Genomic DNA, 27,793 nt, shown 5'->3' on the forward strand with positions numbered 1-27,793 from the left:
TAATTTCAAAGTCTAGCAACTTGACGGTTGAGAACGGGCAGCTCAACAGCTACACCATGAATACACATAGCTAGAAAGTTTTTGTTAGTTTAAAAATAAATGAATTGGAACCAGCGGTCGAAAGTAACGCATTACAAGTACTACTGGAGTAGCTGCTCTTTTTTGTAGTTAGTAGTGCAGTGAGATACAAAAAAAAAAACAGTTTCCCTTGCCATTCGTCTAGACCCGTGGCGACGACTATAGTAACGAGGTATAACTATTTCAAGTAGGGGTGTGGGGTCGGCGAAAAAAATGGAATCTTTTTCTTCCGTCTATTGTGTTAACCCTAGAGTGAAGAGAAGCTACCCTCCCTGAAATGCTCTATTCTTGTTTCCATAGCAACAAACGGCCTCAGACTTTGTGGCGGGGGTAGCTCTTACTGTAGACAAACTATAGTGATCCCTGGCAACTACTTTTGACGTTAGTTTTGTTGGAATCTTGTTTATTTACTAAACTAATTTTTCGAATTTGATGGGTACAAATCTTCTTGGGTTCATTAATGGATAGAATAAAAATAACCCTGCTTTAACAGGAATTACGTATTTAGAATCACGTACAACTAATATTTAAACTAGCCATTACGAAGAATAGATCATTAAATAAATTTTGATCTAATGATTGGATCTTCACGTTTTAAGACTCGAATCTTTATGGTTCGAGGGGGTGACCTCAATAATGCTAACTAAAATAAGAAGCGCAGACGATATTTTAAGTTACAAAATCAGACACAAAAATATACTTTCACTGAATAAACATTTTTTCCCCAACGAATTTGGATTTCTGACCTCCAAAATATAGGGGAGCCGCAATCTAGGAGGTATGGTTCTCACAGATTGGTCAGGAGAGCTAATCAAAGTTTGAATCACTGAATGTTAATTTTGCGCTTTCGCTATATCTCGAGAACTTTTAAAGCGAATTGAAAAACTTTTGTACACAATTATAAAATTTGTCTAAAGATGATTCCACGAAAAAAAAAATTATTTTAGTATTTTATTTAATATCTTTATTACTGTATGTAATATTTGAAAAAAAATTTTTGAATTGTAAGGTATAAAATTGCAAAGAATGTAATTTTACAAGTAGAATCATTGTAAAGAATGTAATTTTACAAGGCAAAATACATTATTTGAACAAATTTGGTCGAATTGTTACTAAGAAATAGAATTTCAAAAAAGTCAGATACTAAAAAAATCCATTTCTCAGGAACTAATTCCACCAATTTTGTATTTTGTCATATAAAATCACGTTCTTCAAAATGATGTAAAAAATTACATACCTTAGAATTTAAATTTTTTTTGACCATTATTAAAGAAAATATTAAAAAGTAATAAATATTTACTAAAAGATTTCTTTTGATTCCTCGTAGAAGGGGTCGTGTCCCTTCTAAGATAGTTTGTGAGGGGGCTAAAGCTCCCCCTGGTTCTGCAGTCCCTGGGATTTGGAAACTCCTGGTAAGTATTAGCATTTCCTATTACACGTGTCTAAGTTAATTCTTGTTACTCTGCATCGCATATTTATGAATCAATCTGAAACAGCTAAATCAAAATTTTAATGAACACAACAATACAGAATTTCATATTTAAGGTTATGAGCTATCTCTTAGTACACTTTGATTAAACCTAGTGCGATGAAACTTTCCTTGGTGACTGTCAGCTCGGTTAAGATGGAACAGTAGCCTCTCTTCTATTTTGCTTAATGCTTCCCAAGTAATTACCATGGTGTGATACTTCAGCATACTAAACACATTAAGTCCTACAAAAGAAAATAATAATTGCTGTATTAATAGTTCTTCTAATCAAACCTTTGATTGCTACATCTTAATCAAGTTTTTAGAGCATTTTTTTTTATATTTCGCTACAGTAAGAGTTTTTAATTCCAGGTGATTAAAAATTATGAAAATAAATATGCATAAAGGTAATCAACTATGTTCAAAGCACGAGAAATCTTAAGAGGAAGCTATATGGAGGGAAACATTTTTATGCCAAATTCTGTTTCATCTTCATTTGAGGTATAGATATAGGGCTAAGAGAATTAGTTTGAGAAAAAAAAAATTGATTGTAAATTCTAAATAAATAACAATGGGGAGCAATATTTTGATAGTTTACTGTTGCTTGAGATTTTTTTAAAACAGATCTTGGATATTTTCACGTTCCTAATTTTAAATCTTCACAAGATATAAGTTACAAGATACAGGTTTCTTATGTAAAATGGAACTTTTAATAAATATTTTGTTGAAATGTACAAGTTTAAAAACGTTACATAATATAACAGGAGGTCACATAAATGTTGCAACAAACTTCTTAGAGAGTTAGGGCAAATTATCAGGATTAAAACTACATAAGAACACAAGCCGGAAATATCGTCATACACTGCTAGCGGTGTAAGTTCTTCTGAAAAGGCCAGAATAGGAAAGCGCCCTGGACCGCCACATTGTTAGGCACGGGATCATAAGCANTTACGTAGGGTCTGCGTAGGGACCGAGGGTGTGCGGTATTGGTCCTCGTTAAACTGTGCTGCCGTAAAGTGCTCGACTTCGAGCGCAGGTCGTCGGGTTACTGAAGCGGGGGTGCCATCCCAGAGGATCAAAATTGTGATGGCATGTCTTCGGATCATCCTCCGGGATGTTTCCCAGACCGTCGCCAATAGCCCATTGTGCAGCTCTAGTGCGACGTAAATAATTAACAACAACAACAACAATTCATGGAAATGACATTTTAAGTTACCAGGGGTCATTGTGAGCTTGAGTCAAAATTCCGGAAAATTTCTTGAGGAAAAAAAAAAATTTTAAATCGAAAAATTAGAAAAAAATTTAAACAAGGTTTTTTCTTTTTCTCAATATTTCTTAGTTTACTTAAAAAAAATTTATAATTTTACACATACCTATGATGACCTGGAGAAGTAATTGAAATTTACAAACATGTCTTTCTTTCTAGAGTTTATGATTATAATAACTATTTACTGACAAAAAATTAATATTAATCATGAATATAAGCTTATAAAGTATCTCTCTGGCTCTCCTTTACAAACAAATAAAATAAACTGTGTTTTTAAGTTCCACTTAAATAAAAAAGAATTTCACCGAAACTTTTGTGATCAATGATTTTTTGAAACGTCTGAACCTTCAATCTCCGGAAACTTCCGGATCACGATTAGCAAAAAAGCCAGAAATCCGGATTTTTTCCGGAGCCCAATCAGCCCTGAGTTAAAAAATCAAAAAAATACTTTCTTAAAATAAGCAAGCATTTTTTCCCGTCAGACTCTGGACCTTTAAAAACATGGTCCATATAATTTGGTTGGGACAGCGATTTAAAGTTTGGACACCTTAATGTTATTTAAAAAATTTTGTGAATTCTCACATCTAAAAGAAGACATATTTTTATTTCTCTAGAACAAATGGGTCAATTACCTTCAAATTTTGGATTTTATCCTTAAAACTACAGATTAAATTAGCATACATTTACATAGTAACTTAAAATTCAAATTTTATCATTCAAGTTCATTATTAAAATAAATAAATACATATATTTTGCATGAATCATTTTTGGATGAGCGCGATTTATAGTAATTTATAATTTTTTTTAGATTTATTTCATTAGTTGGGAAGATATAATGAACCATACATGAAAGTGAAATTACATTAATGAGTCCAAACAGTCAACCGCTCTCCTGATCTGTTTATATACTCTTATTTTACTGATTACAGCTACCACCGTATTTTTAGGGTTGAAATTCTAAATCCAATGAAAAATGTATGTTTATTTACAGATTGTCCAATTTTGTCCTTAAAATATCATCTATCCAACTTATTAGAATAAGAATGTGAAAATTCTATCATTAGATCAAATGTTATTTAGGTTGTTGACTTATTATTTTTTGCACACCTTTTATATTTAAAAATTAATTAATTCATTTGCCACTTTTGTTGAAAACAAAGGGACATAGTGCTTAGATCTACATATATCTATTAATAATAGCCTATGAACAAAAATCAATAATTTAAATTTCTGTTGGCATGCCGTTGTTAACAGATTTGAAGATCTAAGCACAATGTTTCTTTATTTTCTACAAAAAAGACATTAGTGGTTAGATCTCAATGCTGCTCTATTTATTTTATTATCACCCTATATTAATATGTAGAATGGTGTGTAAAATGCGAAAGGTTTTAGGAGGGTAATTAATTCCATGCTAAAAAAATTTTTTAAAGAAAAGAAAAATAATTTATTGAGTTTGGAAGTAATTTAAATTGGGCATGTTACAAAATTTACTTTAATCATAGTTTTGATTTTAATGCTTTTGAAGGTTTAATATGAAAATAATAGGAATTTTGAATGTTAAGATTAAGTGGTTTCGTTCTTTTCTGAATACTGGAATTTTTTTAGTGACAGAAAACATTCAAGAAACTACTTTTGTACCTAAAAAGAACTTTTAAGAGTCAACAAATCCACAGCATGTACTATGTTTTTTGAATAAATAAAATTAATTTTTTTAATTAACCTTATTAAAGTAAATGTTTCTGTAACTCTTAAGTTCAAAATTCTCCTCTATACCACCAGGGCCAAATCAGATCTAAAACAAGTTTTTGAAAAAAATAAATTAATTAAAATGAATCAAGGGTATCAAAATTTAGAAATAACTACGCTTCAAAATACAAAGCACTTATTATTTCTCATTTCTATCTCATTTTCGTTTGGAAAACAAAATAAATGAGTTTGTTCGATGTTCTAGAAGCATATTTTAATCCCATTAAATATTATAGCAATTTGTAACTATTGATAAACACTTTTCTTAGCACATCATAGGGGGGTATCTTTTAATTTTTGTTTGTGCTTAAAGTATACAGATATAAAAATGCAATTATAGTTTACCATAGAAAGGCATCAAGGCCACTGATTCCAATTTCTCTGTTGCAAGCGTGATATTTCTGGGCATAATGTCAGAGCTATAAAATAAAATAAATTCATGATATAAAACTATTTTTAATTTTTGCATTTAATTCTAAAACTACAAATAGGAGAAAGCAACTTACTGATTAACAAACAGAACAGAAACACCCCATTTTCTGTTTTCTATAAGGTTTTCAATGAACTAGAAAAAGAACGGAAGAATTAAAACTGAGAACGTAAGCAAATTTACAGTTTTTCAGAACTATACTTAAAGTGATTTTGATAAATGTAAAAATAATTTAAATGTAAATCAATGCAATTGCGAGTTTAAAACTTTTGTACAATTAAAAAAAAAAGCTTGTAAAAGCAGCGTATAATTAAAATTCCTAATTAAAATCAATATTTCCTTAATTAAATAATTTTAAAGTAGGGTTTCAATTATCTTGAACTGAAAACAGTTAATATGTCATTAAACATTTTTGTTCATAAGTAATTTTTATGGATGATTTCTCAATTCTATAATAAGATTACTATATTGTTAATTGGAACACATCAATTTTAAAACCAAACAACGAGACCAGTCAATAATAGTGAAGCCATAAAAAGGCACTCTGCAATATTTTGTTATTGCCTCTTCTAAAAATAATAATTAATTGTATGAGACCTGAATTCCTCACTATAAATTTTTGATAATTTAAAATAGTTAATTAAGTTCCTTTTTCATAAAATTCCCATAAGATTTTAAACAATAAATCCTGATTTTTACAAGCATTATTTATTAAAATATTGAAGCAAAAATTCCCATTGTTTGATTCTTTATGTGAATTGTTTCAAAATACGCATTCATATTATTAAATAAAAAAAGAAGAAAAAAACTATGTTCTGAGCACAAAACCTAGGAACGACAGGACGAAAGATAAAATCAAGACAAATAAGGATCAAATATTTTTTTATCAAGGAAATCAGGACAACTATGAGCCCAATGATTAATTTTTTTTTTTTTAAAAATATTAACATATTATGATTTTAGACATGAGAATACCAATTGAGGATTGAAAATAAAATACTTATATAGAACTAATTACTAATATATAAAAATGTTTGCAGCAATTTTTTTTAATTTTTACCTTTTGATCTTCTGAAGGAATTTCTAATGAGTCTACAATAACTAAATCATCCTAGAAAAAATAAAAATACAAATGAGAAAAAAAATTCAACATAAACAAAGAAGAATGCTAAACACATATATGTTACAAAAAAAAGAGAAAGATATTGTTTAANGCCTACTTTTTTTTCTCACGGTATTTCTCAGAATACTGAAAAAACATTTACTATAAGAGGGTTGTACTTTTAAAACCAAATTCACGTGATACTGTTACGGACTGGTTCCTTTCTGTCCTGCCAGTATAGTTTTCGAGACTATCTGTCATTCGCGAGGTCTTTATGTGATGATTCTGGTATCCTAGACGTTCTGTCGTCTTAGAGACAATTCAAGAATTTTGGAGATGCGGTGAAAAATTATATAAAAGAGGGAACAGAGCACAGTGGAGTTAGTTAGTCAGACTAAGAGTTATCTATGCCGCTTGTCTTTCGGAGCTTGTCGCTAAATCTGTTTTGTCTTAACAAAAAGTTGATTCAATCGCCGAACCCGCCGTCGCCACCGTTTCGACTAGTGAAAAAATCAGTAACAATACCATTGGAGATACTGTGCTCGTTGAAGTTATTCATTCCAGCTCGAAACTTTGAGATCCTAGCATAGCGGATATTTATGTGCCAATATATGTATATATATATATACATATATTTGCTGTTCTTGGATCTTTAGGATGTAAAAATGCAAGAATTTAACAATTTTTAATTATTTTGAGAAAAAATCACGACCTGAAATTAGTGAGGTGACAGCATCTAGTACCAATGTAAGTTTTTCTGTTGTACAGAAATGTGATACTTCCGTTGAAGAAAACGTTTCTAGCATAACAAAATCTGATGAATGTGAAAGTGGTCCTCAAAGTGTTACTTCCCACCCATTTGACATTGGACTTTTTTCAGAAGATATAATATTATGTTCCTAAACATAAAAAATTAAATCAAAATTTAACTAAACAATGTTGTCTAAATAAAAAGTCAAAATTGTCTAGCTGTCTAAATTAGGGAAATAATAGTGCTTTATTACAGACTCTAATTTCTTTTAGTAGTTTCAGAAAATTATGAACACCCTTCTTGAAAAAAATTCTGCGTACGCCACTGCTTATATAGAATTAATTACTAATATATAAAAATGTTTGCAGCATTTTTTTTTTATTTTTACCTTTTGATCATCTGAAGGAATTTCTAATGAGTCTACAATAACTAAATCATCCTAGAAAAAATAAAAATACAAATGAAAAAAAAAATTCAACATAAACAAAGAAGAATGCTAAACATATATATGTCACGAAAAAAGAGAAGAAAGATATTGTTTAAGAAAATATCATTACTAAGGTTACAAAAAGGCGTTTTGTCGAATGAGAATAAAGATTAAGAGGTCTAATTTTAAAACATATTAAACAAAAAGAAAAATTCTTTTAAATAAATCAAAATTATTTAAGTTAAGTTATTAAGAATAATTATTATCAATTACTTTCAGCCTCTTACAATAATTTTTAAATACAATTAATATTATTGTTATTATTTTCTTTTTTGGTCTTGTAGTTGTAATTTTCATTACTTTATTAATATTATAAAAAGGAAAAATAAAAAACTAAAAATATAAGAAAATTATAAAAGTTCAGATTTCTATACAATGTAATGATATTCAAAGATGAGAAATTTTCATAATTTTAATAAATGTACTTATTATAATCATAAAAAATAATATATCTAATTATTAATTTAAGAAAAAGTTTACTTTTCAATTAAATATCAATGAATGTTTAATAAAGACAGTTAAATTGTAATATAAAGTTTCTTGTTTTCCTTTGTTTCCTGCTTTCTTGTTATTTTTTTCTTAATTAGATATGCTTCATTTGACTTTATTGCAGATAAAAAAGTTCTTTTAAACTATAGTTCTACTTTTGAAGAATAAAGTTTATTAAATGACTGTCACAAAATAAAACCACTGGATTTTATATCCAGCTACTTATGAAAATCACATCTACAAGAGCAGAATTATAACAATATCATAACATGCTAAAACCAGCCTTTAATGAAATTATTATTGCCCTTTTGTAAAATCAAATTTTGGCAAAGCATATGTTTTAAAAATGAAAAATTTTCCCTTTTTTGGCTAAATTAGAATTTTCTATTTTTTTAGGTTTTGAAAGATGTGTAGCAAATAAATTAAAATTTTAATACTTTTCCTTATAAACAGAAGAACAAAGTTACAGATGTGGATTACAGCTATTGAGGAGTGAGTGTTATAAGACTTATGGTAGGGTACTGTAAAGGAATCCAGATTAAAACTGTTTATGAGTAGAAAAGAGTTACGGAAAATATTCCAAACCCACTCACTCATTTACAAAGGTAAATTTACCAACAATAAATGTCTGAAAAGCACAGTGAGTTTTAAATGAACTTTACAGCAAAGAAAAAGAAATATTGAAACTTTTATAAACTTCTAAACTATGTTGAATTTTAAACTCAAATTTTGCTTTTCAATTACATATGCTGATTTTTTTAAAACCCTACTCTAAATTAAGCATTACATCTCATGCTTAGTTAAAATGTCAAAAGTTACTTGTAGTAAAAATAAAATATAAGAGTAGTAGTGAATTTAAATTTTAGTGTATTTGTGAAGTTTAAATTTAAAAAGTGTTATTCCACAGTGTAGATAATAATTCAGTTTATAAAATAGGAAAATATAATTGGTAAAAATAAAACACATATTTTCAGAATGAAGTTTTTGGAAAATCATTTATCCTAAAAAATAGAACAACTGATTTAATCATCCTATGTTTTTTAAAGTTAAGAACTTCATTCAGGTAGTTTAAAGCAAAAGTTCCAAATATAGCTTATGACAAATATTTATCACAGTTACCAAAGGTTCTAGAAAGATGAAAATTAAATAAATTAAAGAGAAAATAAATTTGAAAGAAAATAAATTTAAAAAAATTAATAAATTGCCAATTAAAAAAAAAGAAAAACTTTGGACTCCCCCCCCCCTAAACTCGCTTTGCAAAAAGTACAAAACGGCAATGTTAGAAATTGTTAAGAATTTAATTAGACAAATAGAAAACATGTGGCCTAAGCTATATTTATAACTATTATTATTTCCACTTAAAATATAGTAAAGTGAATGAAAGGTAAAATTCCAATAGCGTATGGATTTAAATGTCAAGTAAAAATTCTGCCCTTCAAAATAAACTATGGGAATTCATATGTAAATAAAGTTCATCAAACATTAATATGGAAAAGATATTTAATAAAAATATACATTTATCAAAAACATTTTTAATGTTAAACATCAACATCTATACAAGTGCTTTAAACATGTTAAGTTAATTGCTATTTATAATAGAGAAATATTTTTAGAAAAAAAAACTATTTAGATTACTTATTATAAAGATTAACATTACTTTGAAATATTTTTTAATAACTTTAAAAAATTACTTAATTAATTTAAATAAAAACTTTAAATAATTTTCTTAATAACTTTAATAGAAAAGTTTCATTATTTATTAAATGGCAGAAATACATATACTTGCATAAATATAGAGCTGGATGCAATATCTAGATAATTTTAATTAAAATAAGCCACAAATAACTTTTGTTGTATTGATTGAATATTCACAAACTATGTACAAATCTTAATGGTTTAAAGGGTTTATCTCCAATATGCTAGTTAATTAGTGTAGCTGATAAAGATATGAAATCAGATTCAAATATATACTTTCTCTAAAGAAAACATCTTTTTTAATGATATGGGATTTTTAATCATCAAAATATGGAGAGAAGTTGCAACATTTTTTGAGTATTTTGCAATATCCATTCCTTAGAAAAGAATAAAGCATTTTTGCAGACAATTATAAAATTTCTTTATCTAAAGATGTAAGAAATGATTTTTAATAATTACTTATAATATTTATTATTTTATTAAATTATGAACCATAAAATATATATATTTTTACATTATTTTAAACCATGTAGTTTTAAATGACAAAATCAATTNAAAGGAAAAAGAAAAAATCGAATTTAGACATAGTTCGGATAATTGGACGTTCGGATAATAAGGGTTTGGATAATCGGCGCTCTACTGTATATTTTTACATTATTTTAAACCACGTAGTTTTAAATGACAAAATCAATTGAAATTGGTCAAATTGATTTAAAAAGCTTTCTTTCTCAAAAACTATTTGATCCATTTCCTTTAATTTTGTTACTCCAAGTTTCATAGTTTAGTAGAAGTCATTCAAAATTACAACATTAACAATAAAAAAATTATAATTATTTTATCATCTTTTATACTTGTATGCATACAAATTTCTTGAGGTGTAGTAAAAATGCAGAAAGTTAAATTAACAACTAGAGCCCCAAATTTTTGAATATTTTTCTGACTAAGCTTTTAATACCATATTTTTGTTTACTTCAATTACCTTCTATATTTTAATAATCAAAAATCTAAATCTTGAAAAAAAAATATATATACAGTCGGACTTCTATTTAACTAACTTCCATTTTACGAATTGCTCTATTTTACAAATTTTTTCGAGGAACCATGAACAATTTGGAAATTCCTTCGTAAAATAACTTCCAAATAGCGAAGTGAATTTTCTATTTAAAGAACTTTTCATAGAGATCCACTTTCCCAGTTTTCCAAAATATTCCTTAACATTTCAAACTTGTTAACGCATTTTATGAAGGAAATGACCTTGAATTAATTTTCGAAGCCACTGCTTTATAAAATGTATTACTGTTTTCTCTAAAAATGATCTTAGAGAAAGCAGTAAATTCCTTTTTCCCTTTTTGTTTGCACTTCAAACGAAAAACTATGCTTAAATTAACGGATTTTATCCGTAGAAATTTAACTTAACGCATGTGGTAATGCAGGTTAAAATTACTTTTATAATAAATGCAGGTATAATTTTATGCATAAATTTAGCCTTTTTTTAGTTGAAAATATATATAGCATGATAGTGAAACACTGGAAAATGTTTTGCTTTATTCTTGCTTTCCAAGCAGATCTCTTTTATGGTTAAGATTTATAAAATAAATAGTAGATACTAGTTTACAAGATAAAAGTGCATCAATTGCTATTTTAATTATGTCTAGTGTTTATGGATTTAAATCCTGTTTTGTGTAGCTTAAGTATTTTAAAAGGTGATTTTCTATTTAATGAATTTTCCATATAACGAACTTATTATCAGGATTTATTGACTTCGTTAAATAGAGGTCCGACTGTATAGATATTTATTTAGGGAAACTATGTTTTGTGTCTGATTTCATAGTTTTGAATATAGTCTGCACAAATTAATTAGCATATTTGTTAACACCCATTTGAATCATTAATATTGGCTTTTTTAATTCATGAAAATCCGACCATCAGAACTAAATTTTAGTAAAATTTTAAGGTGAAATATTTTTATCTTTTGGGTACTGTGCACAGTAAAATTTCTCTGTGTATCATGCCATAGAAATATCATGATAGTGGAAATATTAGAAGCTTGTAAAATATCAATCTGGAGATTACACTAAGTGCCAATCAGATGTAAAAAATATTACCTTTGTGAAAAGTTTGGCCTATAACTAAATTGGGCTAAACAATTCATATGAAAATCTCATAATTTATGGCTTCAATGATATTAATACTATCAATTAAGTAAGATATTTTTTGGTTATTAACTAATATATATATCTTTGCGTGTGTTTCATGTAATTTTAAACTGAATTGATACTGTAAGAAGGAAAAAACACAGCAAAGTAAATTTGCCAATTTTACTAAAGAAGTCAGTCGCCAATTACATAAATTTACGCTTCATAATATGTAAATTTTGATTAATGTTTGATATTATTGCCATATAATTCAAGCTAGAAAAATGTTATTTAAATTTAAAAAATATCCTGAATATAAGTCTGAAATAAGAAAAAAAGTATGACGTTAAAAAAAATTGGTTGGGGATCTTCTGATTTAGAAATACAGATTATATTATAACTTGCCATATTTTGAGAATCTATAACCAATTGAAATTTTGTTTAATTATTTATTTAATAATTTTGTTATTAAGGTTGTAAAAAAAAATTTGGGGGCACAACAAAACAACAATAAACCATCTGTTCCAGAACTCCTATGTCTAAAGTTAGAAGATTTGGCAGTTATTTGATAAGTATTAAAAGCTTTTTTTAAAAATAACAATTAAATTAAGAAAAATCATAACTCATTTTATTAATTTAACTTCCATCATTAGACAAAGATATATGCCTTTTATATAGTTGAACTGAAAGTAACTAACTTAATTATTACGGCACAAGTCTGTCATAAATTTATTGCAACACTTTATTGAAATTAACTGAATCTATATGAAAATATGTATTTTATCATAATATACACAATTTGTTAATATATTCTAAAAAATATATGCTCCAAATCCTCTTATTTTAAACTATACAGAACATGGTTTTTATATAAACAATGCTTAAAAATCCACAAGACTGAAAAGAATTATTTTTGTGAAGAATGTCAAAAATTAATTAATATGAATGGGAATTAAGTTATCCATAAAGTTAATATTTTGTCTTTCAAAAAATGCATAAAAACTAAATAAAAAGCAGCTTGTTAGTTTTATTTTAATTACCTACACAAAACTGTTATAAATTTTCAAAATCAAGTTTCATCTATAGTATGTGTTTGAATCTCTGCAATACATATAGTTCCTTATTTTAATATACACTCAAGAGCCAAAACATTATGACCACCCCTACATTTTGCAATGAACTCTCCTGGAGGATGTGGAAGGCACGTGATCAGAAGTGGTATGGAACTGTTGCTGAAGAGTTTGAAGAATCATTCTTTCACTTACTTCTGAGTGTGATGGAAAATGCTGCGGATCTAAGCGATTTTGATAGAGGGCAGATTGTATTGGCTCGAAGGCTCGGAACAAGTATTTCTGAAACTGCACAAGTATTTCTGAACAGAGCAGACCATGAATGCTACAGGGTATCTGAACATAATTGCGGACCAGTTGCACCCTTACATGGCCTTTGTTTTTCCAGCTGGAAATGGAATTTTCCAACAGGACAATGCCCCATGTCACAAGGCTCAAATTGTGTTGGAGTGGTTCCAGGAACATGATGCTGAATTCCAGTTAATGTCCTGGCCACCTAACTCACCGGATCTCAATCTGATAGAACAAATTTGGGATGTCATGGAACGGCAGCTCAAAGGCCACTAAGTCGCTATATTTCAGATTTGCGTGACCGTTGCTCAAACATCTGGTACAATTTGTCTCCGGCTATCTACCAAGGACTTGTGGTATCCATGCCAAGGCGGGTTGCAGCTGTGTTGCGGGATAAAGGTGGACCAACTCGTTATTAAGAGGTGGTCATAAAGTTTTGGCTCTTGAGTGCAATAACTTATTTTACAGACACAGGGAATTTTTGTAACAATATTCAACAACTTTTTAGAACTAAATGATAGGAAATATATACTTACATATTTATTTTTTATTTTCAATAGTATTAGATGGAGTTTCAACAATTTTAAAATTTAATTACTTTCAGTTTAGGATGACAAAAGATTATCCTTGTCAGGTGTTATTGATTTATCAGTTAACAGATAATATCAACAAAACATTTTCACTGAAACTTAATAAATAAAATATTAAAAAAATAATAATAATTTAAAATGAACTAGAAAAGTGTAATTATTTTAAACAGTTATGAAATGGATTAAATTAACACCTGTGCAAACTTGCAAGTGAGCAATGAAGACAGTCCTCTAAGTCTGGTAGCTAAAGGCAACATAAAAAATGTGGTTTTTGGTCCCCACTTGGCATGAGCTTTTCCTCCTGAAAATAGAAAATAGCAAATTAGTTTTTATTAACAAAAATCTTAACTTAAATGCATAAATTAAAAAAATAAACAATTTATATACTGCTTTACAATAATTAGTCTAGAAATAATGATATAGTAAAAGTTCTTTCAGATGGAAACCTTGAAGGATTAGGTTGGGCATTTTAAAGAGTTTTATGTAATGTAGATCACTAATCATATTGTTAAACTTACAAATAAGCATGCTAATATACATATGAAACAGAAAAATTTAAAATTTTCAAGAGCATTAAATTAATAACAAACAAATAAATTTTGGTTGCTCTTAAACTAAAAAAGAAAGAGGAATCTCTAAGTAAATAATCAAACAAAAAGTTATCAGCTCAAGTACAGAAATTTTTTAATTGCAAATTCCATTATTTACATTCACAAAGTGAATGCATACCTGCCAAGTCTCCTGTTTTTAAAGAAAAACTCCTGTATTTTACCACTATCTCCTGTTTACCTGTATTTTTCTTAAATTTCTCCGTATTTGTTGAAATAAAAAAAATTAAAAAAATGGCGATAAAATAGCTGTTGATAGCAAAAATACTTTTCTTATTCCTCAAAAGATCGTGCGATTGGAGAAATTGCAGTATGCACTGCAGTATGTTGAGGGTTAATACATAGTTTAAGTAGTTATAAATAATGGTTTAAAAAAATATTTTTCAGATTAAGGTTTATATACATATTTTTTACTTTGCTAAATGTAACTGCTTATATTATTTTCAACTTTGAATTTCTCTTTTTGACTTACATGATATGCATGATGAATCAAAATTTTACTTGTAGTCTAAGAAATGTCGCTAGTAAAATCAATCCCCATTATTTTATTTCTCCAATGTTGGCAGGTATGTAAATGCAGTTTATGAAGAATTGTGATCCATAGAATTGCGTTACATAGATCTCCATATCTCCATTGCGATCATAGATCTCCATCTGCGTTACATAGATCTTACATAGATCTTATAACTCTTATTTCTCATGTTACCATTTTTTCACTTTAAAAATATTACATTTTACTTGAATTAATTAAATTTTTGTAAGAATTGAAGAAATTAGGAGGGGAAAGTTGATTTTTGCACTTATAGAAATTAAATTTTCTATCTTTATTTTGTTAAAAAAGGAATAAATAGTATAGTGTTTTCCAATCTTTTTTGGTTGACAGTACACTAAATATCATTTGGAAAATAAAAACATTTTTACATAGTATGGAATAAATATTTTTAAGTAATAATAAATATTTTTGCTATATATTTCAAAATTTAATTTTATCAATAGTGAATATTTTATCCAAAAGATAAAGAGAGAAAAAAAAGTAGACCAATAGAATAGAGTCTAACTCTCAAATTATAGTTATGAATTTTGTTGTATGTAGTATAAAGTTTTCTATTAATTTTTAAATTATTAATATAAAGATTAATATAAATATAGATGTTATCAAAAATGTAGTTAATGTATTTAAACCATGAGTAAAGATTTTTCTGCTAAAAATAGAATAGTTTATTTTAATTTTTCATGATCTTATTTCTGATAAATTGGCTTCTTGTTTTTACAGTTCATAAGGCAGTTGAGCAGAGGTGTAGGGACGCGGTGTGCAGGGAACGACGTACCATGCTGTTTTTTTTTAAAAAATAAAATCCTATTTTTTGTCTACATTAAAGTTTTCTTAGAAACTGCAATTTTTTTTTATCAGTTGTAAAATTTTAATATTTTGGCTTCCTTTATGTATTGCAAAATTTTTTATGCTTTTAAAGTTCGTTAAAAAGTAAAAGTTGTGTAAACAGCATCAGTTACTACTGCAGGCATATTTGACATGAAAAACCAAAGCCATCCACAAAGGAATTTTTACAATTTTATCACAATGTTGTGGCAGATTTGCCACAAGAACATAGGTAAAAGTCTGAAAAAAATAACTATAAATTCATTTATTCAGTGAACAGTTTGTAATAATTAATTTAATAGCATTTAACAATTTTAGTTATAAGCATTACATGTTTTAGTTTTATTAATAATATTAAGTATTGTTAATACATTTAATCAGTGTATTGATTAATCTGTAAAAAATTAAATTTGCATAAATAAAATCTTTTTTGATTTTCTTTTTATAATTAGATTATTGCTAACTGTGAACAGCAAATAGTTGTTATTCTCTACAGTTAACACTGTAATGTTTTTAAAAAAAGTTAGAATCTCATGTATTGTTTAACATCATAATTTAATAGACTGGTGATTGATTAAAGGAGAAAATTTTACATATATACTTTAAACAAAAGTGGGCAGTAAAAAATGTAACTTGGATTGACACCTGGGGTTGAAAAATACTAGAAATAACATAAGTAAAGCTAGAAAATGCAGAGTTAAAAAATTTAAAAGATAGAGAACTGTTTTTGAACTGAGAGTAAACACTAATCAGGACTTTTAACAAATTTAAATAAAAAAGAAATTTCTTAGATACAAGCAAGATTAACTATTGTATATATTTCAACATAAGTTAATCTTTTTTTGCTTTCCAAAAAAGTTCGGCCACCCCTCGAGTTGTACACAAAAATATACAGTATCAGTTATTAAGTTGTAATCATGCAAAGAATTAAAATAATAAGTAGACTATTTTTCGTTTGTTCAATGTTTCTTATTCTCTTAAAATATGTTTAAGTAAAAACTTTCTTTCTTCTGGAGTTTTAAATTTTTTTAAAAAATTGATATTTTTCAGAAAGTCAAGTGATGACATCAACATTTGGAAATAATAACTTTTTTTTAAATTTTAGTTATTAATAACATTCATACTAATGATCAAAATTGCCCTGTTTATTTATAGGTGCTAAGGTTAATTTTTTTGGACATAATTTTTTAATGTGGTAATTTTCCTTGTAAAGTAATTTTAAAATTTTCAATACAAATTCCAAAATACATCAGAGAAAAAAACAAATGATTCAATTTGAACAAATCGTTATTCTACTGTGAAATATTTGTTAGAATTTTGTTTTCATGAATATAAATATACTTTTTACAGGGAATTATATCAAAATATTTTACTTTTTAAACAAAGTCTTTTTTAATAAAATATTTTCTCTTTTTTTTAGGGAATTCGTAAACTTTTCCTAACAGTAGAGAGAATATTTTTTTAAAGCTAACAAGACACGAAAATTTGTGGAATCTCATTAACAAACAAAAAGAGTAGGCATCCATGAAATATTGACATACTTTAGTCAAATGTCAATTTATTTTTAGAACAATAACTTCACAAAAAATTCAAACCAATACACCTTTGAAATATTTAACATTCATGACAGAAAGAACAAAACTAAAACTCTAAAAACTAAAATGATATTTAAACTAATTTCCACATCGAGAATACACGATTTAAAGAGTGTAAATTGCAATAATAATAATAAACAAACCTCCTTTAAATATTGGGCTCCGAATACTTCCATGCCTAGCTCTGCCAGTACCTTTCTGTCTCCAAGGTTTCCGGCCACCACCTTTCATGTCTGCACGGCTCTTATCACTTCTATAATCCTAAGAGAGATTCGTTAATTATATATCTATTTACAATTTTCTCTCTCCCTTTTTTACAATTAGGTCAGCTTTTAAGTAGTTGAGTACAAGAAACAGTTATGGGAAAAGCTAAATATTTATAAACATATATATACAGTCAAACTTCCAGAAAAGACCACCTCTATTTACAACTACTTTTGAAAGGCATAGAATTTTTTCCTTAGACTTTGTGTTGAAAAAACCTTTAGGAGAGACAATTAAAACCTCTCACAGGGACTAGGCAATAAATGCAGAAATGGTCAATTATGGAAACACAAAAATATCAAAACAAAATATTTAACAAAAAAAAAAATAATAATAATAATAAGTAGATTAAAATGTATTTAAAATATTTATGTGAGGCTCTTATTTAGAGAGCTTTTTTTGACCACTTTTGGGAGGCATGGAATTTTTTCCACAGATTTTGTGTTGAAGAAAACCTTTAAGAGAGACTAATTAAAACCTTTCCCAGCAACCGGGAAAACATCTGCACCAAATGCAGAAAAGGTCAATTAAAGAAACGAGTAAAAAATATCAAATCAAAAAATTTAACTAAACAAATAAGTAGATTAAAATGTATTCAAAATATTTGTGTGAGGCTCTTATTTAGAGAGTTTTTTTTTGACAATAAAACCTCATGTTGCAGTCAAAGAGCACGAAAGACAATGCTGTCAATGACTTACTTTTAGTAGAGTTGAAAGTTAAATTAGAAAGAAAAAAAAGTTATTTGTGACTCAAAAAATCAAACCTCTTCTCATCTTTTAAAGCTAACTAATTTTTATGATATAAAATTATATGCAAACTTAAACAAAAAACATAATTGTTTATTTATTTAAAATAGCTTGATTTGGTAAAATTGTTCTTGCACATATTTATATCAGTCGGGATAATTTTTATACATGCTAAATTTTATTCATAGATCCGTCTTTTCAAGACACCAACAGAAGTGGACTTTCCGCACCAAGAAAATAACACTGACTATAATTAAAATCATTAGCAAAAAAATCAGGTACCTTTGAAAAAAATTTTAATTTTGAAGTCAATGAAGGTAACCTCTAAGAACGACCATTTTACAATGGAATTCAGAATGGCCGCTCTCAATATATATATATATATTCTAAAATAATTAGTAAATATAATTAGTAATTCTGCCTTGCCCAGCCCGAGGATCGAACCCTGGATCTGTGGCATGTGAGCGCGAAGCGCTACCACTCAGCCACCGGGCCTCAAGAAAACCTTTAAGAGAGACTAATTAAAACCTCTCCTAGCTACCAGGAAAACATCTGCACCAAATGCAGAAAAGGTCAATTATAGAAACGAGTAAAAAATATTAAATCAAAAAATTTAACAAAACAAATAAGTAGATTAAAATGTATTCAAAATATTTGTGTGAGGCTCTTATTTAGAGAGCTTTTTTTCACAATACATGTTGCAGTCAAAGAGCACGAAAGACAATGCTGTCAATGACTTACTTTCAGTAGAGTTGAAAGTTAAATTAGAAAGAAAAAAAAGCTATTTGTGACTCAAAAAATCAAACCTCTTCTCATCTTTTAAAGCTAACTAATTTTTATGATATAAAATTATATGCAAACTTAAACAAAAAACATAATTGTTTATTTATTTAAAATAGCTTGATTTGGTAAAATTGTTCTTGCACATATTCATATCAGTCGGGATAATTTTTATACATGCTAAATTTTATTCATAGATCCGTCTTTTCAAGACACCAACAGAAGTGGACTTTCCGCACCAAGAAAATAACACTGACTATAATTAAAATCATTAGCAAAAAAATCAGGTACCTTTGAAAAAAATTTTAATTTTGAAGTCAATGAAGGTAACCTCTAAGAACGACCATTTTACAATGGAATTCAGAATGGCCGCTCTCAATATATATATATATATTCTAAAATAATTAGTAAATATAATTAGTAATTCTGCATATAATTCTCAAAAAAATTACAAGGGAGATTAGGGAAACAAAAACTGATTTCAGGACTCTTTAAATAAACAGTTAATGCTATATTATACTATATTATTATATAGTTAATAATATCAATAGCCCATTGTATTTTCATTGTATTACAGTATTTTTTTTAGAGTACAGTACATGTGCAATGACCATAGTCTATAAACATCTAATTGAGCCAGTGATTCTTGCTAGACTTACAATAAAATGAATCTTTTCTTGCCAATTTTTGTTCTGCCATATTAAGTCTATTCTTGGCATGACTCCGAAAACTGAAGGATGAAGTTCAACCAGTCCAAGCTTTTGTTCTTCAACAGTACTTATACTTGAAAGCCATGCTTGTCTGGGTGCAAGGTACCTATTAGGATGTTCTGGACGACATGGTACGATGACGGCAGATGATGGGGGTGAATAAACAGAGTCTGAAAATATTAAAATAAGTAATAATAATATTAGTGTGGGGATAGTGGTTATCGACCATGTCAACCTTCATCTATTAAAAGACATCTCAACATAGAATCGAGTTAACATGTCTTATATACTAGTGAATTGGAATTGCAGTAGCAGACACCCTACAGTACACCCCCACCAGAATTATATCTGATAGAATTTGATTAATGGAACCACTAGTTGATACATTGCTGTTTTGTGAGAAGCCAGGAGAGCTGAATTAAGATCATTGTACTTTTTTTAGTGATAAATTTTTGTTAGTGTATTAAGTTCACGGTCATGGTCACTACTGTGTTCCTTTTACCAGTCGAGTGTATACTCTGTGTATGATCGAGACTGAGTAGTAACAGCGCGAGGAGGTGGATAATGTCACAGTCACAAGTAGCAAGTCAACTGTTCAATGTGGACCATCCATCAAAGTAGGCATGTTCAGATCAAAGTGGGCGTTACAGTCAAGATAGGCATGTTCATATCGAAGTGGGAGTTTCTGTCAAGGTAGGTATGTTCACATCACGTCCGAAGGTTACTAATGGGGGGGGGGAGAAAAATTATTGACAAAGTCAACCTTCATTTATGAAAAGGTACCTCACCATTGAATCCAGTTAACATGTCTGATATACTAGTGAATTGGAATTGTATTTTTGCGGTGGTAGACACACTACAATTAGTAATAATATATAATATAAAAAAATATTATTAATAAGTATAATAAAAAAATAATTAATAAGTAACAATATTAAAAAAAAGTAACAAAAAATATGGGGGGAGGGTTCTTCCACATTGGTAAATACCGTAGAAAAAACCACGAAAAGAAGTGCTCTGGCAGAAATAGATTTCTTTCATCCAAAGAGGAAGAAAACCTTTTTCAAAAGTACATATCAAGCATTAAAACAAGTTTTTATCAGTTTAAAATCAAAATCTAGTTTAAATAATAGAATTAATTACCAATCTATTTAATATGTCATATTTAAATAATTGAAAACAACTTGGGAAGTCTCTAGCTACCTTTTATTCTTTTGCTTCACTCTTTTTAAAAGTGAAGAATAATAATACAGAAAAAAAGAAATGTAGTCGAAATTTTTCTGGGGAAAAAGTTTTTTTTGCTACTGCGCACATCTGCCAAAACTACACATACTATGTTATAAATTGACTGAGACCCAACGTAAATGTAAACAATAGAATCTTTGCAATAATAAACACAAAATTATAGAAAATTAAATAAAAACTGAAATAAGAAAGGAAACGACTGAAGCTTCAAACTGCAATAGTTAACACCAAATTAATTATTCCTCTAAATGCAGGAAAACAAGATGTCCTTCGACGATGGAACTGACTGGTGGTCAATTCTTTTCCTTTACAAAGACAAGCACTTTAGAAGATGTGCAAAGCAGTTTTCAATATTAAACTATAAGGACAGCAGAGAAAATCCAATTCAAACTTAGATTTTCAGATATGCAAAGAGGAGCAATGAAGTAAATAGTGATAATTGAATGATAAAAATTTTATGCATTTCTTTAATTTGAAAGTAGTAGGAAAAAACTTTATCATAAGCCCGTGTTGTACATCTCTAGTACACAAGTAAGTTTTAAAAGATTTTTTGATAAAATTTGAGTTTAATAATGCAAAACTTGTACTGAATTGGACAATTTTTGTCGAAAAAATAACAGGTCTACAGATGCATTCCAAGAATGGGTCTTTTTTTAAAGTTTCTTATAAGAAAAGAGCACAATTTTTAGGCTGGGAAGAAACAGGCGGAAATTGAAGAAGTAAAATAAACTTCTAAGTTGGATATTTTACAAAGTATGGTTAGGTTTACTAAGTATGGTTAGATTTACTAAGTATGGTTAAGTTTACTAAGTAGGGTTAAGTTTCTAAGTATGGTACACTTCATCCATTAAAAATAATTTCATTCTGAGATCCTTCCATTCTAAAAAGTGGTTAATTTTATAAGCTGGCAACTGAAATTCCTTAAAATTTTTTTTTTTATATGCACAGTGCACAAAAAAAAAAAAAAAAAAAAAAAAAAAAAAAAAAAAAAAAAAAAAAAAAAAAAAAAAAAAAAAAAAAAAAAAAANTAAAAGGAACAAGTTTATTAATCTTTTTGTTTTCACACACATTTATTTACTATATTTATTAAACATATGGATATTACCTATTATAAAATTATAATCTGTAAATATTTATAATCAGTAAAAACTAAAATTTCTTCTGATTTGAGTTAAATAAAAAACTGAAATAAATATTTAATGGTCTTACATGTTTCTATAATAAGATTAATAGAAAGTGAAATTAAAACTATGGATAATTATAAAGAGTATCAGTTACTTGTCCCATTTGTTTTCAAATAATTAACCCTAGGAAAAGGATTTCATTTTTAGATAAATAATTTTAAAAAGTTCTCTTATAAAAAGTTATAGCTTTTTTTTTAAAGCTAGAAAATAAAACTGTTTAAATTTGTTAATGTATCACTTGGTAAAAAAAGAAAAAAATTGTTCCCTTTAAATTTTTTTTAATATATTATATTACCTGTATGTATTATATTACCCGTTTATTAATATATAAAGCATGCAACTATATTTGAAACATTGATCTTTTCAGAGTATATTATTTAAATTTTTATTTGATTTAATATCATTAAAATATTACTTTTTGAAAAAAATCCACTAGAAGTTTTCAATAGTAGGTACCTACTGTAAAATTATATGAAGATTCGAGTTTCTTTTTCTTTACTAATATTAAAAACTTAATTATATAACTCATGCAACTCTATTTGACAAATTTATGCTGCACAATAAATTATATAAAAGTAAATGCGAAACAATAAGTTTTAGTAAAAAAAAAAAACTCGNTGAACACCCTGAATAATTCTTGATCTCATGAATGAATGCGTTTTTGTTAAAGTTTACATTACCAAATTTTTATAAAAATTTTCACATTTAAAGAGTGGGTTTAAAACGCATTTTTTGTTGGAATGAAGTAATTTTAGAAACAGTATGCATGAAAGAACAAACTGACTACACAGAAATTCCTAACTTGGGTTGCAACTTTTTTCAAAAATGAAGGAAATTAAAATGCTAAACACCAAAAATTTATTATAGGAAGACAACCACTTCCTTATATGAATAATATTTGATTGTTAATTAAGATTTAGATACACACACACATATATATATATATATATATATATACAAATTGAAGAATACTGCATATAACTGTACATTACTAGCCAATACTGTAAATCATAGGACCCCCAGGGGTCTATAGGAGACCACACGGGGGTCCACATAGACGTGAAAAGAAAACAGTGGTTCACAAGTTGTAAGTGGGGATCCACGAAAAATTTTCTGGTTTTCATAATAAAGAACAAAAATTTTGGCTTGGATTTACCTATCAACGTAGGCAGGTAGCATCATTCACTAGGTAGGTACTCAAAAATATTCGAGACTCAGTTCAAACACATAAATGAGTAGAACAGTAGATAATAGTACAAGTGTACACCACATGTCGAGACTTGCAAAGTGCCGCCTGTGCGCCCGCTCGAATTTAAATACCCTGCATGATGACTTCAAAAATAAATTTGAAGATATTCTGACGATGGAAATACCACCATGGATCATAACTCCATTTGATGAAATGGAAGAGGTGAATGTGGTATTACAAGAGGAGCTACTTGAGCTCAGCACCAACAAGGAACTGAAGGTGAAATTTAAAAAAGGCTATCAAGCATTTTGGCTGCAGGCAGAAATCACCGAAAAATATCCTGGGCTGTGGGAAATTGCGAGAAAATTTTTGATAGCGTTTCCCTCTTCATTTCTTGTCGAAAGAAGTTTTAGCGCCATTACCAACCTGTTAACAAAAAAAGGGAGCAGATTGAACATCACAGAATGGGGAGATTTGAGATTACTTCTTACAAAACTGAAGCCAAATATTGATTATTTGCTGTCAATTCATCAAGTACACACGTTTCATTAAAAGTATGACTATTTTTTATTGTTGATTTACATTTCAAGTTCATTGTGGATTTTTTGTCAATTGTTGATTGTTTGTAATATCTATATAAATGTTTATAATTTTGTAAAACCACAAGTATTATTTTAATAAATAGGACACAAGAAAATGTGCTACTTTTTTTTCTTCTTCTTAACACCCCCAATTTAGGGTGATATTTTTTAGGAGTTTTGGGAATACAATAGAAATGTAGCAGCAGGGGGTCTACCGAAAATAGTAAGACTTTGAAAGTGGTTCACGAGAAAAAAAAGTTTGGGAACCTCTGCTGTAAATCATTACTAACATTCCTTACTCCTAATCATGAAGGAGAGATAAGTGGTTATGGAAACTTGCGTAGTTTTTAATAAATTTTAAACTAAAAATTAACATTACACATTCACTAATGAAAAGTTACATTATATATTTGATTACATTATATAATTGTATTACATTATATAATTACATCATAAATAATAATGATACAATTTCAATTAAGTTACATATATACATATCTGTATCTTTAAGACTTTAAAATACTGATTTGCAAACATTTAGACAAATGTATTTATGAATAGATAAATAATTTTTTTAACACAAAATTAAATAAGTTGAGTTGAATTTTTTAAAATTTATTGCAACTTTTTATGAAGCAACAACACTATCAAAGAAAGATGAAAAAATTTACAAAAATATTTTAGAACAAATCAGACATTAAAAAAAAAAAATGTGCAATGACNAAAAAGGAAAGAAAAGAAAATAATTACAAAGTTTCTAGATAATAATATATTACCTTTTGCTAAACTTTCAACTGTTGGCTTTAATATCTGAGGAACATCTGTCTCAAAGGCACATACAGATGAAAACTTAGGGATCTATAGTGTATATAAAAATAATGTGCTCAGTATCATTTTAATTATCATAATTTTATTGAAACTAAATAATCAGCCATCCCGATAATAAAATAGAAACTTAATTGAATACAAATTAACTAATATTAATTTACTTAGTTACTTCTTTAAGTATTGTCTACTTTTTACAAAAGTGTGAAAAAATAGATAATATATGCTTGTGTGACAGTCTGAAGGGCACATATAGATAAAAACTTAGAGTTCTATAGTGAACATAAAAACCATTTATACTCAGCATCATTTTAATTTTCAAAATTTTCTCAAACTAAATAATTAGTCATCCCAATGATAAAATAGAACTTTATTTGACTTAATAAAGTGGAACTTAAAAAGTATCTTAACATGAATTTAATTAAGTGGATGCTTAATCTATGTACCCTTCCCCGAAGAAAAAACAATTGCAAAATACATTAAAAAAAGGTAAATTTTATCTTTTACAAATGATATTGTTTTAATGTTGTTAATTAAGAAATTCTGGTATAGAATAGAAAATTTTTTTTCACAACAAATTGAGTATATATGTACCTTGTTATGGCTTTGGAACTATATCTATAGAAATATCATCATAGGATAAATAAAAAAATTCTAAATAATTAACAGCAAATTGAAAAAACAAATGTTTTTTATTTATTCATTTTTATTTTGGCAATATTTCTCCCATTCATTTCCTCAACAGTAGCTCAAAATTTTTGAACCACAAACTCTTGCTCTATAGCGGATATAAAAATAATTTGTGATCAGAATCATTTTAATTTCCTTCAAACTAAATAATTAGCATTCCCAGTGATAAAATGGAAACTTAATTGAATAGAACATAAATAAATATATTTTTCTATTTTCAATGCCCACCTGTGTTAACATTTTGTCAATTCAGGCATTTACAGGGCAGAAATGTAAGCCACTCTTTCAGAGGCACCATATTAGGTGGGCCAGCGTTGCTCCTACAGATAGTAAAGAGAATAAAAGAACATCATCCAAGCCTTGCCCTTGATTCAAACCCAGAACTTTTTAGATGCAAGGCCAGTTTTATGACCCCTACACAGTCTGGTCAGTGAATAAATAAAGATTAATTTGTCTACTTTCTAACATAGGTGAAAAAAAATGTGTAGCATATTTTTGGGTGGCAAAGGCTATGATAAGAGTCAAGGACCTTAGAGCAAATAATTGCATGCTCAAATCATCATAAATAAAATAGATATCCCTTAGTAGACAAAAAGAAAGTTTTATATAATTGCATAGCCATGAGAGATCTCAACATTCCAGAACACTTCTGAGCTTTAACATTGATTAAGATGCTATGATGTGTTTGAGCTACATGTTACCGAGAATGATGGGCCACTCTTTCAAATTAATAAGGCAGCGTCTGCACACAAGAACAAAACAGGTATACCTTTATTAATTAATTCTTAAACTATTGCCTATAAAGGAACTTATATCTTTACATTTATAGCAAACAGCAAATGCACGTACAGTGTGGCTTTCAGGAGAACTCCTCCAGACACCCGTCTCGTTGCGGGTACTATAGTTATGAGGAAAGGTCACTACGAATAGGGGTGTAGGGTGAATAGTTTTTATTTTATTTTATAACCGTCGTTGAACAGCCGACCCAATTTCATGGGTTTACGACTACTAACGCTCAACTCCGTAGCCTTGTAATTTTGAACCAATCCAGAAGACAAGGAAACTCCTGGATCAGTACCCCCAGAGGTATTGATTTGTTATGGGAACATGGAGGACTTTGAGACTCGACAGATTTAACGTGCATCAGTCACCATTTACTACACGGGGAGTCTTCGGCCGGCGAGGATCGAACACACGACCTCTTGGATATGGGCCCAGCGCCCTACCGACCAGGCTATCCCGGCCTGGTGAATAGTTTTGTCTTAATCTTGGCATAGGTCGTCGTGAGTAAACCAATCATCACCTTCTTTCCTCCATTTCACCCCCATTAAAAATGTGCTCTCGCTCGTCACCATAGCAGCAGACAGTTCCAGACTTTCAGTTTGGAGGAGTTCTCCTCAAAGACGCACTATAACTGACAAATTAAAAACACATAACAATGATAATTTTGCACACATAAATATGGAGCAAATGTAAATAAACTTACGATTCTTTTCAAAAACAGAGAAGAAATTAACTTTGTGGATTTTAGCATTTTCAAACTGAAACTCTGTAAAATAGAATAAATTGTTAAGAGTTAAGACTTCATTTGAAAATACAATAGCTTTAATGTAACTTTTACATAAACATATATACAATATTTTTTCTGTATTGGGCATGTGCAAAATCTCGCAGAACACGATAACTTTTACTAACTTTAAATAATTGTAAATGAAAATTCGATCATCTATAATAGTAAAATGATGAGTTTGTGTGTCTCTCACATAACTCCAGAACCGTTATCCAAATAGAAATTTCAATAAGAATTTAGATTAAAATGTGAGGTGTTATGATGGATACATAAATGAGAGTCGACGTGATTAATAAATTCTTTTTAAAAGAGTATTCCTGTTGCACGATAAAATAGTAATTATATTACAACGTAAATCATTTCCCTATTTAAAAATGAAAGAAGTACGGTAGGATATGGCTAAAAAATATACCTATACTTTACACATTGAAATATAGTTTAATTTAATAATTTCTCAGCATTTATCTTTTAAAGTATTGTAAGATTCTTGTACACTTCCAAAATATTAGACTTTGTTACTTGGAATTATACTCATAGGGAAAATTAGCTTACAGCTTTGTGTAAAAACATATTACGCACGCGTGTGCTTTACTTTCTTAAGAAATGACACTGCGTTCCAAAACTGATGCAAGGAAAATAAACTTGAAATTATTTACCGTCATGAAATCTTGTTACAAAATTTTGTTAAGACAATCGAAAACCTTGACACTTTTATTAAAGAAGTTATATGTCATAATAAACTGTTTATTTTCTTATCTGATTAAGTTGAAATAAAAATTAGAACAGTAGGCAATCGAACTTTGCAGATTATCGTACGATTTGGCATCAT

The 27,793-nt window shown here is 28.3% G+C and overlaps 1 protein-coding gene across 5 annotated transcripts; it reads right to left on the reverse strand.

Moving 5' to 3' along the window:
* Positions 1-1,568: 1,568 nt before the first annotated feature.
* LOC107438940 (mitochondrial ribosomal protein L4) lies at positions 1,569-27,752 on the reverse strand. 5 transcript variants are annotated; one of them, XM_016051364.3, is made up of 10 exons: positions 27,621-27,752; positions 26,881-26,943; positions 24,656-24,737; positions 19,630-19,850; positions 17,324-17,441; positions 13,794-13,900; positions 7,231-7,281; positions 5,066-5,124; positions 4,905-4,978; positions 1,569-1,791 (listed from the first exon to the last, which is right to left on the reverse strand). In XM_016051364.3, the coding sequence occupies exons 1-10, from the start codon at positions 27,624-27,626 to the stop codon at positions 1,625-1,627; spliced, it is 948 nt and encodes a 315-aa protein (XP_015906850.2). In that variant the 5' UTR covers positions 27,627-27,752; the 3' UTR covers positions 1,569-1,624. The 5 variants fall into 5 exon arrangements, with proteins under 5 accessions (XP_015906850.2, XP_042909313.1, XP_042909314.1 ...); XM_043053379.1 differs by lacking the exon at positions 7,231-7,281 and adding an exon at positions 6,050-6,100 and having other exon boundaries at positions 27,621-27,644; XM_043053380.2 differs by lacking the exons at positions 7,231-7,281; positions 27,621-27,752 and adding exons at positions 6,050-6,100; positions 27,377-27,497.
* Positions 27,753-27,793: the final 41 nt, after the last annotated feature.

This window comes from Parasteatoda tepidariorum, chromosome 10, assembly GCF_043381705.1.
Source record: "Parasteatoda tepidariorum isolate YZ-2023 chromosome 10, CAS_Ptep_4.0, whole genome shotgun sequence".
Classification (NCBI taxonomy): Eukaryota; Metazoa; Arthropoda; class Arachnida; order Araneae; family Theridiidae; genus Parasteatoda; species Parasteatoda tepidariorum.

Coding starts and splice junctions, on each gene's coding strand:
- LOC107438940 (XM_016051364.3), bottom strand. Junction 13,901..17,323: donor GAGCCCAATATTTAAAGGAG/GTTTGTTTATTA, acceptor TTCTATTTTCAG/GAGGAAAAGCTCATGCCAAG. Junction 7,282..13,793: donor TCACTTGCAAGTTTGCACAG/GTGTTAATTTAA, acceptor TATTTTTTCTAG/GATGATTTAGTTATTGTAGA.